Raw genomic sequence first — 13,289 nt, forward strand, 5'->3', positions numbered from 1 at the left:
AATTTACATCAGACAATTGACCTACAAACCCACATGTCTTTGGGATGAATTAATAAGTTTATGAATGATTGAATAAATTTATTAGCCAATATTCACATACAAGGAATTTGCCTTGGTGCTCCGCCCACAAGTGACAACATGACATACAGTGAGTTAGGAATGACACATTAAACATTAATAATAAAACATTATCGATTAAACATGTGAATTAAATAAAATACCAGAACAAATGGAGGCTACAGGTTTTTGGTTACTGAGTAGAGCTACTACTCGTGGAAAAAAAGCTGTTTTTATGTCTGGCTGTGGCAGCTTTGACAGTCCGGAGTCGCCTTCCAGAGGGAAGTGATTCAAAGAGTTTGTGGCCAGGGTGAGAGGGGTCAGAGATGATCTTGCCCGCTCGCTTCCTGGCCCTTGCAGTATACAGTTCATCAATGGAGGGAAGGTTGCAGCCAATAACCTTCTCAGCTGATCGGACGATTCGCTGCAGCCTCCAGGTGTCGTGCTTGGTGGCTGAGCCAAACCAGACCATGATGGAGAAGGTGAGACGCTACGATGGCCGTGTAGAATTGGACCACCATTGCCTGTGGCAGATTGTGCTTCCTCAGCTGCCGCAGGAAGTACATCCTCTGTTGGGCCTGTTCTACCAACTAAATGCTGGCCTCTTTAGTTCAGTTTAGAGACACAGCATGGAAACAGGCCCTTCGGCCCATCAAGTCCACGCTGTCAATCAATTCACACTAGTTCTACATTATCCCAGTTTTGCATCTTAGACACGAGGGGAAATTTAAATTAGACAATTAAAACCCACATGTCTTTGGGATGTGGGAGGAAACCGGAGCACCTGGAGAAAACCCACCCGGTCACGGGGAGAACGTGCAAACTCTGCACAGACAGCACCCGAGGTCAGGATTGAACCCGGTTTCTGGCGCTGTGAGCCAACAGCTCTACTGCTGCGCAACTGTGCCATCATGGTCAATGACTTAAAAATAGACAATGTTAGTCATCGAGTCATTCAGCGTGGAAACAGGCTCATTTGGCCCAACTACCAACGGTGGCCAACATGCCCCATCTACACTGGTCCCACCCGCCTGTGTTTGCCCCATATCCCTCCACACCTGTCCTATCCAAACTTCAGACTGAAGAAGGGTCTCGACCCGAAACGTCACCCATTCCTTCTCTCCAGAGATGCTGCCTCACCCGCTGAGTTACTCCAGCATTTTGTGTCTCCCCGTCCTATCCTTGTATCTTTATAATCGTTTCTTAAACTTTGGGATAGTCCCAGCCTCAACTACCTCCTCTGGCAGCTTGTTCCACACACCCATCACCCTTTGTATGGAAAAAGTCACCCCTCAGATTCCTATTAAATCTTTCGCCCTTCACCTGAAAGGTACTGCATGTCCTCTGGTCCTCGATTCCCCTACTCTGGGCAAGAGACTGCGTGTGTCGACATGATCTATTCCTCTCATGATTTTATACACCTCTATAAGATCACCCCTCATCCTCCTGCGCTCCAAGGAATAGAGTCCCCAGCCTGCTCAACCTCTCCCTGTAGCTCACACCCTCGAGTCCTGGCAACATCCTCATTAAGTTAGTTGTTGGAGAGATGTTATATTTTTTGTGAACTTCCAAGGACGAATTACCTCAATTTTTTCATTGTCCATGTTTTCCACAAACTCCAAGGAATCCGTGGATGAGGATCGTACCACATCTGTGCGCCCCAAATGAAAGTTCCTCAGTGAAACAGTCTCGCAAGCAGAACACAGCTCCTTGTACATTCTAAAAGTGGTTGCAAAGAGAAAAGAATATAATAATAATAATAATAATAATAATAATTTTATTTATAGAGCACTTTAAAAACAATCATAGTTGCAACAAAGTGCTGTACATCACTAATCATTGACAAAAAAGTTAATACACACCAATAATACCTACAAAATCCTGGTCCTCACCTACAAAGCCGTGTACTAGTCATGTCTCTACTATTTATTTCATTCCCCTTACATGTTTTTCCTCTACATGCTCAATTTTTGTAAGGTGTCCTTGAGACTCTTGAAAGGCGCCCATAAATAAAATTTATTATTATTATTATTAATAATAACAATTAAAAGATGGAGTAAGTAAAGATATTCAAAATAAAGAAATATTAAAAACACTAAAAACAGGAGCAAAGTCTCATGCAGGGTCAAAAGCCAGGGAGTATAAATGTGTTTTAACACTGGTTTTGAAGATGGACAGTGAGGGGGCCTGTCTGACGTGCAACGGCAGAGCGTTCCAGAGTGCCGGAGCAGCAACAGAGAAGGCTCTATCCCCTCTGAGCTTCCGCTTAGACCTCGGTACCTCCAGGAGCAGCTGATCAGCTGACCTGAGGGACCGGGCAGGAGCGTATGGGTGGAGCAGTTCAGGGAGGTAAGGCGGGGCGAGCCCATTCAGAGATTTAAACACAAATAACAGAATTTTAAAATGAACTCGAGAGTGCACCGGGAGCCAGTGGAGGGAGGCCAGAATTGGTGTAATGTGCTCCCTCTTTCGAGTTCCAGTTAAAAGGCGAGCAGCAGCATTCTGAACCAACTGGAGAAGAGACTATAAAAAGGCCATAAGGCAGTGATCCCAGCTTCACTCCAACTCAAAAGTACTTTAATTTGTACACAATAGATAATAGACACTAGGTGCATGAATAGGCCATTCGGCCCTTCGAGCCAGCACCACCATTCAATGTGATCATGGCTGATCATCCCCAATCAGTACCCTGTTCCTGCCTTCTCCCCATATCCCCTGACTCCGCTATCTTTAAGAGCCCTATCTAGCTCTCTCTTGAATGTGTCCATAGAACCGGCCTCCACCGCCCTCTGAGGCAGAGAATTCCACAGACTCACACCTCTGTGTGAAAAAAAGTATCCTCATCTCCGTTCTAAATGGCTTACTCCTTATTCTTAAACTGTGTGTGGCCCCTGGTTCTGGACTCCCCCAACATCGGGAACATGTTTCCTGCCTCTAGCGTGTCCAAACCCATAATAATCTTATATGTTTCAATAAGATCCCCTCTCACCCTTCTAAACTCCAGAGTGTACAAGCCCAGCCGCTCCATTCTCTCAGCATGTGACAGTCCCGCCATTCTGGGAATTAACCTTGTGAACCCACGCTTCACTCCCTCAATGGCAAGATTATATACATACAGAGGCCTTCGAGATGAGTACTGTAGGCTCTGAATCGTAAGTTAAATCTAAAACTCCACATGGCTGCCCGCATGCACGAGGTGCAGTGGTGTGGGAAACCTGACATGGATTATAGATCACGTCATCAGCAGCAAAACCAGTCACGGATCAAATCAGCAATACTGTTTGATCTACAACAATATTAGGACCACTCATTTTCAAACAGTGCTGCGTAGAACTTTATTTTCACAGAGGGTGGCGAAACCTTGGAATTCTCTACCTCGGAAGTTTGTGCAGTCTGGATAATAAGAGGAATGTTATAAGCTGAGGGGACAATCGTTCTAAAACAGAGCCAGGACATCCTGCATTTTGGGCTAATTTGGGTTGTCCTGTACGGGACCGCCCTTGTCCCGTATTTGACCGCTACTACTCGGGTCGAGGGGACTGTCGGGTCGGAGCGCCGCATCCGGCCCCGCCTCACCTGCCCCGACGTAGTGCAGCCCATGGAGTGCAGCAGCAGCAACAGCAGCAGCAGCAGCAGCAGCAGCAGCGCCTCGCCCGTGGCCCCGTCGGTCGGCAGCCCGGCCAGCTGTCCGACCTTCGCTGACCGCCGACACCACCACCACCCCTCCTTCTCATGGCCGATCATCGGTTCGTGAGTTGGACGGGGCGCCGGACTGTGCGCGCAGCCCCCGGGCCAAAACTCCTCAGCTGGCCCGCCGGCTGGGCTTTGTGTGCAGTCCAGCACCCGGGGCCAACTCATCATTCACCCAGTCACGGACCAGTCGGTCAACGAATTGCCGTGGGGGAATTTGTCCCGTATTTTGACCTTTTGTCCCTTATTTGGGAGTGAGAGAGTTGGCAACCCTTCCCAGAGTACATACCTGAAGTAGGCCAACTGAAGAGCCATCTGGACAAACGAGTCCGGGCTTATGCCATGTTTTTTGGGGAAGTCTTTGCCAAAGTTTCTGTACGTGAAGCAACTGATGTCCAGGTCGTTAACTAAACTGGAACAGAGACATCGTTTCAATTTTAGAGTTTAGAGATACGCACTCCTTAGTTTCCTGCATAAACTTTATAGATTTTGGAGTGATATTTTCGAAATATTTACAAAATTATTCAAGATAAGAATGGAACCTAATACTGAAATGATTATATTTGGAGTAATGGAAGATGGGAATAAATTGAACACATCTCAAAATTTATTCTTTAACTATGGTTTAATAATAGCAGAAAAACTAATACTTAAATTTTGGAAAAATACATCAATACCAACGCTTAAAATGTGGATCGCAAGCATGTTGGACACTGCACATCTTGAGGAAATGCGATTCCTCCTAATAGATAAATCAGACCAATTCATAACGAGTTGGTCTCCATTTGTCGTCTTTTTGGAATCACATGGTGCAACACAATTGTAAAAACTAACTGTTTCAGGACTGGACGAGGGTTGGTTAAGATTATAAACAATGATCTCCTTAACCTTTTTTTTTTTTTTTTTTTAATTTAATTTAATTTTTTTAAAATTTTTTTTTTTTTTTTAATGTCTTATTCTCTTTTTTCTATTTTCTTTTTCTCAACATTCTTCACTCATTCGTCTTTCTTCTTTTTCTTCACACACTATATATCTCACGCTTTTCTATCCTTTACTATCTAATTTATTTTTCTTATTCTAATCTTTGTTTAATATAACAAAAAAAATAAGAAGCTGTACATAAAATGTATTATGAAAATATATATTAGGCACTTTGGTGCCATATGATTGCACTTACTTCTACTAAAATAAAATATAAAATTTTTAAAAAGAGAGATACAGCGCGGAAACAGGCCCTTCGGCCCGAGTCCCCACCAACTAGTGATCACCCTGTACACTAGCACTCACCTACATACTTGAGACAATTGAACAATTATACCCGAGCCAATTACCCTACACACCTGCACGCCTTTGGAGTGTGGGAGGAAACCGGAGAAAACCACGCAGGTCACAGGGAGAACGTACAAACTCCTCACAGACAGCACCCATAGTCTGGAATGAACCTGGGTCTCTGCCGCTGTAAGGCTGCGATTCTACAGTTGCGCCACTGTGCCGCCCCTTGGCATCATGTTCGGTACAGACAATGTGGGCCGAAGGGCCTGTTCCTGTGCTATACCTTTCTATATTCTATGATGATGTCATATTCTGCTGAATGACGCATTAGGGTTGCCAACTTTCTCGCTCCCAAATACGGGACAAAAGGTAAAAATACGGGACAAATTCCCAGACGGCATTTCGTTGACCGACTCGGCCGTGGCTGGGTGAATGATGAGTTGGCCCGGAGTGCTGGACTGCACGCAAAGCCCAGCCGGCGGGCCAGCTGAGGAGTTTTGGAACGGGGGCCGTGCGACATCGCGCGCACAAAGTCCGGCGCCCCATCCGACTCATGAACGGCCATGAGAACGAGGGATGGTGGTGGTGTCGGCGGTCAACGAAGGTCCGAACGTCGGACAGCAGGCCGGGCTGCCGAATGACCGACGGGGCCACGGGTGAGGTGCTGCTGCTGCACTCCATGGGCTGCACTATATTGGGACGGGTGAGGCGGGGTCCGACCCGACAGTCCCCTCGACCCCGAGTAGTCGCAGTCAAATACGGGACAAGGGCGAAACCAATTTAGCCCAATATAAGGGATGTCCCGGCTAATACGGGACAGTTGGCAACCCTATGACTGATATACTTTAGGAGTTAAAAACTGGGCCTTTGTTAGAGACCAGTATCTAGTCGAACTGATTGACGCAAGCAGCCACAATGATACTCACATGTCTAGATTCTGTTTTGCATGCTCAATGTCCCACTTTATCTCTGGAGTGATGTAGAAATAAAGTTTCTTGGGTAACGGCAGAGGAATCATTGGAGCTCGAACTGTATCCGGGTCCTTGCTACACAAGGCAAAGTACGAAGGAAAGATGTTGAATCAGGAATGATACTTAATAAACCATATTTAAACTTCACTGCAGTGCACCATTTTTCTGAAAGAGTTACAATTATATCCGGGGCATGCAAGATGAAACATGTGACTTCAATTTAGTTTAGAGATACAGCGCGGAAACAGGCCCTTCAGCCCCAATGCTTCCGAGCAGTGGTAGCCAATAGGTGCAGGAGTAGGCCCATTTGGCTCTTCAAGCCAACACCGCCATTCAATGTGATCATGGCTGATCATCCCCAATCAGTACCCCGTTCCTTCCTTCTCCCCATATCTCCCAACTCTGCTATCTTCAAGAACCCTGTCACTTGAAAGTATCCAGAGAACCGGCCTCCACCGCCCTCTGACGCAGAGAATTCCACAGACTCACAACTCTGTGTGAAAAAGTGTTTCCTCGTCTCCGTTCTAAATGACTTTCCCCTTATTCTTAAACTGTGTGGCCCCTGGTTCTGGACTCCCCCAACATCGGGAACATGTTTCCTGCCACTAGCGTGTCTAAACCCTTAATAGTCTTATATGTCTCATTGCAGCAGATGCCGAGAACTGCCTGGCTGAACAGCTTCTAATCTTGTGTGCGGACTCTATCAGAAGATCTTACCAATAATCTAGAACGTGGTCCAAAATGGCAACAATGGGCGGCCCCTCACCACAAGATTGTTCGTAGATTACACCGCAGGATCCATCCTCACCAACAATAAACTGTAATACAATCGGAAAGCTTTAGGTCCATTATTTAGAAGATCAACAAGCCCTAATCATCATTTACTTATTAAAAGTCTGATCTTGTACGTGAGTATAAGTGTGTATATATGTGGTTGTCTACATCTTCGCAAAAACATCACGTGGTAATCATTACATTTTTACATATTCTGATTGACAATTTTCCCCTTGAGACCGAGAACACCTTCATTGAACATTTTATGCTTTATTTCTCGACTTATTACTGATTATAAGTAAGAAGTTTAAAAACATCAAAAGGCTTTGAAATTAAAACGACCAGCTTTCACTGATGACGTCACAATGGCCCAGCCAGCTTCACTGAAGGTTTCATCCTACATTTCACATTATTCGCGATTAAACCTTTAAAAACGCCAACTTTCACAAGATTTTTACTGTTAAAATCATTCCTGTTTCCTGCCTCTAGCGTGTTCAAACCCTTAACAATCTTATATGTTTCAATAAGATTCCCTCTCATCCTTCTAGACTCCAGAGTGTACAAGCCCAGCCGCTCCATTCTCTCAGCATACTACAGTCCCGCCATCCCGGGAATTAACCTTGTAAACTAACGCTGCACTCCCTCAATAGCAAGAATGTCCTTCCTCAAATTAGGGGACCAAAACTGCACACAATACTCCAGCTGTGGTCTCTATGACAATGGCCAGCACACACTGTCAATAGATAATAGACAATAGGTGCAGGAGTAAGGCCATTCGGCCTTTCAAACCAATTCAATGTGATCATGGCTGATCATCCCCAATCAGTACCCCGTTCCTGCCTTCTCCCCATACCCCCTAACTCCGCTATCTTTAAGAGCCCTATCTAGCTCTCTCTTGAAAGTATCCAGAGAACCGGACTCCACCGCCCTCTGCGGCAGACTCACAACTCTCTGTGTGAAAAAGTGTTTCCTGGTCTCCGTGCTAAATCCTTCTAAATTCCAGGGTATACAAGCCCAGCCGCTCCATTCTCTCAGCATATGGCAGTCCCGCCATCCCGGGAATTAACCTGGTGAACCAACGCTGCACTCCCTCAATAGCAAGAATGTGCTTCCTCAAATGAGGGGACCAAATCTGCACACAATACTCCAGGTGTGGTCTCACTAGGGCCCTGTACAACTGCAGAAGGATCTCTTTGCAGTCATAGAAACAAAGAAAATAGGTGCAGGAGTAGGCCATTCGGCCCTTCGAGCCTGCACTGCCATTCGATATGATCATGGCTGATCATCTGTGCATTAATTTGCCTCATATTGTGTTTTGAATTGAATTCTGTCTTTACTTTGTGTACTAGTCATGTCTCTATTATTTATTTCATTCCCCTTACATGTTTTTCCTCTACCTGCTAAATTTTTGTAAGGTGTCCTTGAGACTCTTGAAAGGCGCCCATAAATAAAATTTATTATTATTATTATTATTATCCCTGCCTTCTCTCCATACCCCTGATCCCTTTAGCCACAAGGGCCACATCTAACTCCCTCTTAAATATAGCCAATGAACTGGCCTCAAATACCTTCTGTGGCAGAGAATTCCACAGATTCACCACTCTCTGTGTAAAAAATGATTTTCTCATCTCGGTCCTAAAAGACTTCCCTCTTATCCTTAAACTGTGACCCCTAGTTCTGGACTTCCCCAATATCGGGAATAATCTTCCTGCATCTAGCCTGTCCAACCCCTTAAGAATGTTGTAAGTCTCTCGTACCTGCAGCGCTTTATCAAACCAGCGGTTGCCGCTGTTGGAGTAACTTCCACCTCCGTGTAGCATCTGGGCCGCCATCCGGCTCGTGTACTTCTCCTCCGAGATTTTCAGGACGGGCGAGTCCAGGCACACGGTAAAGATGCTCTGCTGAATGGCTCTGACCGACTCTCTGTTCAGCTTGTCTGTGGGAGACGGCAATGGGAAGTTTTCAGAGTTTACAGATCATTGTCACGTGTACCGAGGTACATTGAAAAGCTTTTTTGTTGCCTGCTATCCTGTCTGCGGAAAGACAATGTGTCACGACATCTAGTGGTGAAGCTGGGTATTCAGAACCCTCGTCATTGGTCGGGACTGTCGCGCGACATGGGGTTTGTTCGCGAGCTATTGAGTATGTTCAGCAGCTAGTGCTCCTCATGTGGCCCTTGTGGCTAAAGGGATCAGGGGGTATGGTGAGAAGGCAGGTACGGGATACCGAGTTGGATCAGCCATGATCATATTGAATGGCGGTGCAGGCTCGAAGGGCCGAATGGCCTACTCCTGCACCTATTGTCTATGTTTCTATGTTTCCTCACGTTGACAGGAGCTTAAAGCGTTAATTCCTCACCAAGTACGCGTGTAGTTTGAGGAATGTTTCGCGAATAAAGAATATTCTACAATACTCATGATTACGAATACATGATTACGATCGAGCCGTCCACATTGTATAGATACACGAGGAAGGAAATAACGTCTAGGGCAGGGGTCGGAAACCTACGGCCCGTGGGCTGGATCCGGCCTGTAACCCGAAATCATCCGGCCCGCAGGCGTTTAACAAAAAAACTGTTTACGTGATCTGGGCGCTACAGCCAGTCCCGGGGCACGCAGGCGACCTGGGAACAGCAGCTAGTCCTGGAGATAGTTGGGAAAGGGGGAAGTACAATGGGATCTGGGGGTCCTTGATCATCAGTCAATGAATGTAAGCAAGGTACACAAAATTGCTGGAGAAACTCAGCGGGTGCAGCAGCATCTATGGAGCGAAGGAAATAGGCGACGTTTCGGGCCGAAACCCTTCTTCAGACTCCACAACAATGAATGTAAGCATGCAGGGACAGCAGGCAGTGAAGAGAGCGAATGGCATGTTGGCCCCCACAACAAGAGGAGTTAAGTATAGGAGCAAAGAGGTCCTTCTGCAGTTGTACAGGGCCCTAGTGAGACCACGCCTGGAGCATTGTTTACCCCCGGACCTGTGTGGGTTTTCTCCGGGTGCTCCGGTTTCCTCCCACACTCCAAAGACGTGCAGGCTTGTCGGCTAATTGGCTTCAGTAAAATTGCAAATTGTTCCCGGACTCTGTGTCGGGCAGTGTTAGTGAGGGGGGGGGGGGGGGGGGGGGGGGGGGGGGGAGATCGCTGGGCGGCGCGGACTCGGTGGGGGTGAAGGGGCTTGTTTCTGCGCTGTGTCCCTCAACTAAACTAAACTAGTCCATTCGTTCGGCAGTAGCGATCGTTCCGAGTTCATTCTACCTTTCATGAGGGTGTTGTAGGCCTGGCCCCAGGTGTTGCGATGATCGCTCGTCAGAACTCCCAACGGCTCCTTGTCCGTCTTCCAGGAGAAATTCCGGATGCGCTGCAGCTGCATGTGAATCTGGTCCACAGTCAGAGGCGAGCCATCGCTGTTGTACACATCCAGGTGGAAGAACTGCAAGTATAAGCGAGCGCAGGAGTGTCAGAATTATAAAAATGATTTGACCTTTATATGATGGAACGGACTTGATGACAAACAGGGACTTAGATTGTTAAAATTCTCAGCTCAGATTCTGTTTTGCTTTTTTTTGTCTAGTTTAGGGGGGGTTTTACTTACTTTTTTCTCTATTTTTTCCTTTTTTATTTCCTTTTATCTTTTTTTTCTACATATATAAGTTTTCTTTTAAACATTTAACTATATTTACATAGAGACCGGGAGGTCTATATTCAATGTGTATTTTGACACTGGACTCATATTTAGATTATTAATGTAATCCTGATTACAAAGCAAGAATGTAATTGTCCTATACAGGGACACATGACAATAAACTCACTTGAACGTGAACTTGATCCCTATGTATCAATATCATTGTTATGTTTATCATTATTCTTTTTGTTTTGTTTTTGTTTTTTGGAAAAAAACTAATAAAAAGATTTTAAAAGAAGGAAAGGAGTGTTCGAACGGCCCTGAGCAAGGTCAGCAAATTCCTGAGCCATCGCAACTGAACAGGAGCTAAGGCGGCCCAGTGGTGTTGCGGTAGAGTTGCTGCCTCACAGCACCAGAGACCCAGGTTCGATCCTGACTACGGGTGCTTGTCTATACGGAGTTTGTATGTTCTCCCCGTGACCGAGTGAGTTGCCTCCGAGATCTTCGGCTTCCTCCCACACTCCAAAAAACAAAAGACAATAGACAATAGGTGCAGGAGTAGGCCATTCGGCCCTTCGAGCCAGCACCGCCATTCAATGTGATCATGGCTGATCATCCACAATCAGTACCCCGTTCCTGCCTTCTCCCCATATCTCCTGACTCCGCTATCTTTAAGAGCCCTATCTAGCTCTCTCTTGAAAGCATCCAGAGAAGGCAGAGAATTCCACAGACTCACAACTCTCTGTGCAGAAAAGTGTTTCCTTGTATCCGTTCTAAATGGTTTACCCCTTATTCTTAAACTGTGGCCCCTGGTTCTGGACTCCCCCAACATCGGGAACATGTTTCCTGCCTCTAGCGTGTCCAAACCCTTAATAATCTTATACGTTTCAATAAAATCCCCTCTCATCCTTCTAAATTCCAGAGTATGTATCCGTACGGTCTGTACAGAGTTTGTACGTTCTCCGCCATGACCGCGTGGGTTTTCTCCGAGATCTTCGGTTTCCTCTCACACTCCAAAGACGTACAGGTTTGTAGGTTAATTGACTTGGTGTACGTGTGAAATTGTCCCTAGTGCGTGTAGGATAGTGTTAGTGTGTTGGGATCGCGTGGGAGTGAGCCTCGTCTTTGATTATGTCCGTGGCTGTGGATAAATGTGAGGTTATCATTGTTGCCTGGGTTTCAACAACTAAGTTACAGAGATAGGTTGAATAAGTTAGGTCTTTATTCTCTGGAGCGCAGAAGGTTAAGGGGGGACTTGATAGAGGTCTTTAAAATGATGAGAGGGATAGACAGAGTTGATGTGATCAAGCTTTTCTCTTTGAGAATAGGGAAGATTCAAACAAGAGGACATGACTTCAGAATTAAGGGACAGAAGTTTAGGGGTAACATGAGGGGGAACTTCTTTACTCAGAGAGTGGTAGCGGTGTGGAATGAGCTTCCAGTGGAAGTGATGGCGGCAGGTTCGTTGGTATCATTTAAAAATAAATTGGATAGGCATATGGATGAGAAGGGAATGGAGGGTTATGGTATGAGTGCAGTCAGGTGGGACTAAGGGAAAAAAGTTGTTCGGCACGGACTTGTAGGGCCGAGATGGCCTGTTTCCGTGCAGTAATTGTTATATGGTTATATGGTTATCCACTTTGGGAGCAAAAACAGGAAGGCAGGTTATTTTCTAAATTGTGTCAAATTGGGAAAAGGGGAAGTACAACGGGATCTGGGAGTCCTTGTTCAGCAGTCAATGAAAGTAAGCATGCAGGTACAGCAGGCAGTGAAGAAAGCGAATGACATGTTGGCCTTTATAACAAGAGGAGTTGAGTATAGAGCAAAGAGGTCCTTCTGCAGTTGTACAGGGCCCTAGTGAGACCACACCTGGAGTATTGTGTGCAGATTTGGTCCACTAATTTGAGGTAGGATATTATTGCTATTGAGGGATATTATTGCTATTGAGGTTTACAAGATTAATTCCAGGGATGGCGGGACTGTCATATGCTGAGAGAATGGAGCGGCGGGGCTTGTATACTCTGGAGTTTAGAAGGAATAGAGGGGATCTTATTGCGGATTATTAAGGGTTTGGACACGCTGGAGGCAGGAAACATGTTCCCGATGTTGGGGGAGTCCAGAACCAGGGGCCACAGTATATGAATAAGAGGTAAGCCATTTAGAACAGAGATGAGGAAACACTTTTTCTCACAGTGAGTTGTGAGTCTGTGGAATTCTGTGCCTCAGAGGGCGGTGGAGACCGGTTCTCTGGATACTTTCAAGAGAGAGCTAGATAGCGGAGTCAGGGGATATGGGCAGAAGGCAGGAACGGTACTGATTGGGGATGATCAGCTATGATCACATTGAATGGCGGTGCTGGCTCGAAGGACCGAATGGCCTCCTCCTGCACCTATTGTCTATTGCATGTGACAATAAATGTGAACTTGAACTATATATACGTGCATACATGCGCACACACACACATGCATACTTGCACACACATATACATACATACTTGGAAACACGCACATATATATACACATACACGTGCATACATGCACACACCCATATCTATGCACTTACACACACACATATATACATGCATAATTACACACACACAAACACACACATGCGTATTTATACACACATATGTACATGCATACTTACAAACACATATACATGTGGGCTTACGCACACATACTTACACAAACATATACATGTGTACTTACATACACATACTTACACTCTCATATGCATGCATACTTAAACACACACACATACATACATACTTGCACACTTACACACACATGCATTCTTACACACATATACACACACACACAACATTAATAGTGCATAAAGACAGAACTAATGCCCCCAAATCTACGTAATTCACAGCTTATAGAAACATAGAAAATAGGTGCAGGA

The 13,289-nt window shown here is 45.7% G+C and overlaps 1 protein-coding gene across 1 annotated transcript in view; it reads right to left on the reverse strand.

The window, feature by feature from the left end:
- Window positions 1-13,289, reverse strand: part of LOC116989780 (carnitine O-acetyltransferase-like) — a 42,915-nt gene that overhangs the window by 3,031 nt on the left and 26,595 nt on the right. Inside the window, exons 6-11 of the mRNA XM_033047354.1 lie at window positions 10,019-10,193; window positions 8,522-8,700; window positions 6,708-6,808; window positions 5,946-6,065; window positions 4,037-4,159; window positions 1,641-1,776 (exon numbers count right to left, since the gene is read on the reverse strand). Coding sequence (XP_032903245.1) covers window positions 1,641-1,776; window positions 4,037-4,159; window positions 5,946-6,065; window positions 6,708-6,808; window positions 8,522-8,700; window positions 10,019-10,193 — 834 coding nt within the window. The remainder of the gene's footprint in view (window positions 1-1,640; window positions 1,777-4,036; window positions 4,160-5,945; window positions 6,066-6,707; window positions 6,809-8,521; window positions 8,701-10,018; window positions 10,194-13,289) is intronic.

This window comes from Amblyraja radiata, chromosome 30 (assembly GCF_010909765.2).
Source record: "Amblyraja radiata isolate CabotCenter1 chromosome 30, sAmbRad1.1.pri, whole genome shotgun sequence".
Classification (NCBI taxonomy): domain Eukaryota; kingdom Metazoa; phylum Chordata; class Chondrichthyes; order Rajiformes; family Rajidae; genus Amblyraja; species Amblyraja radiata.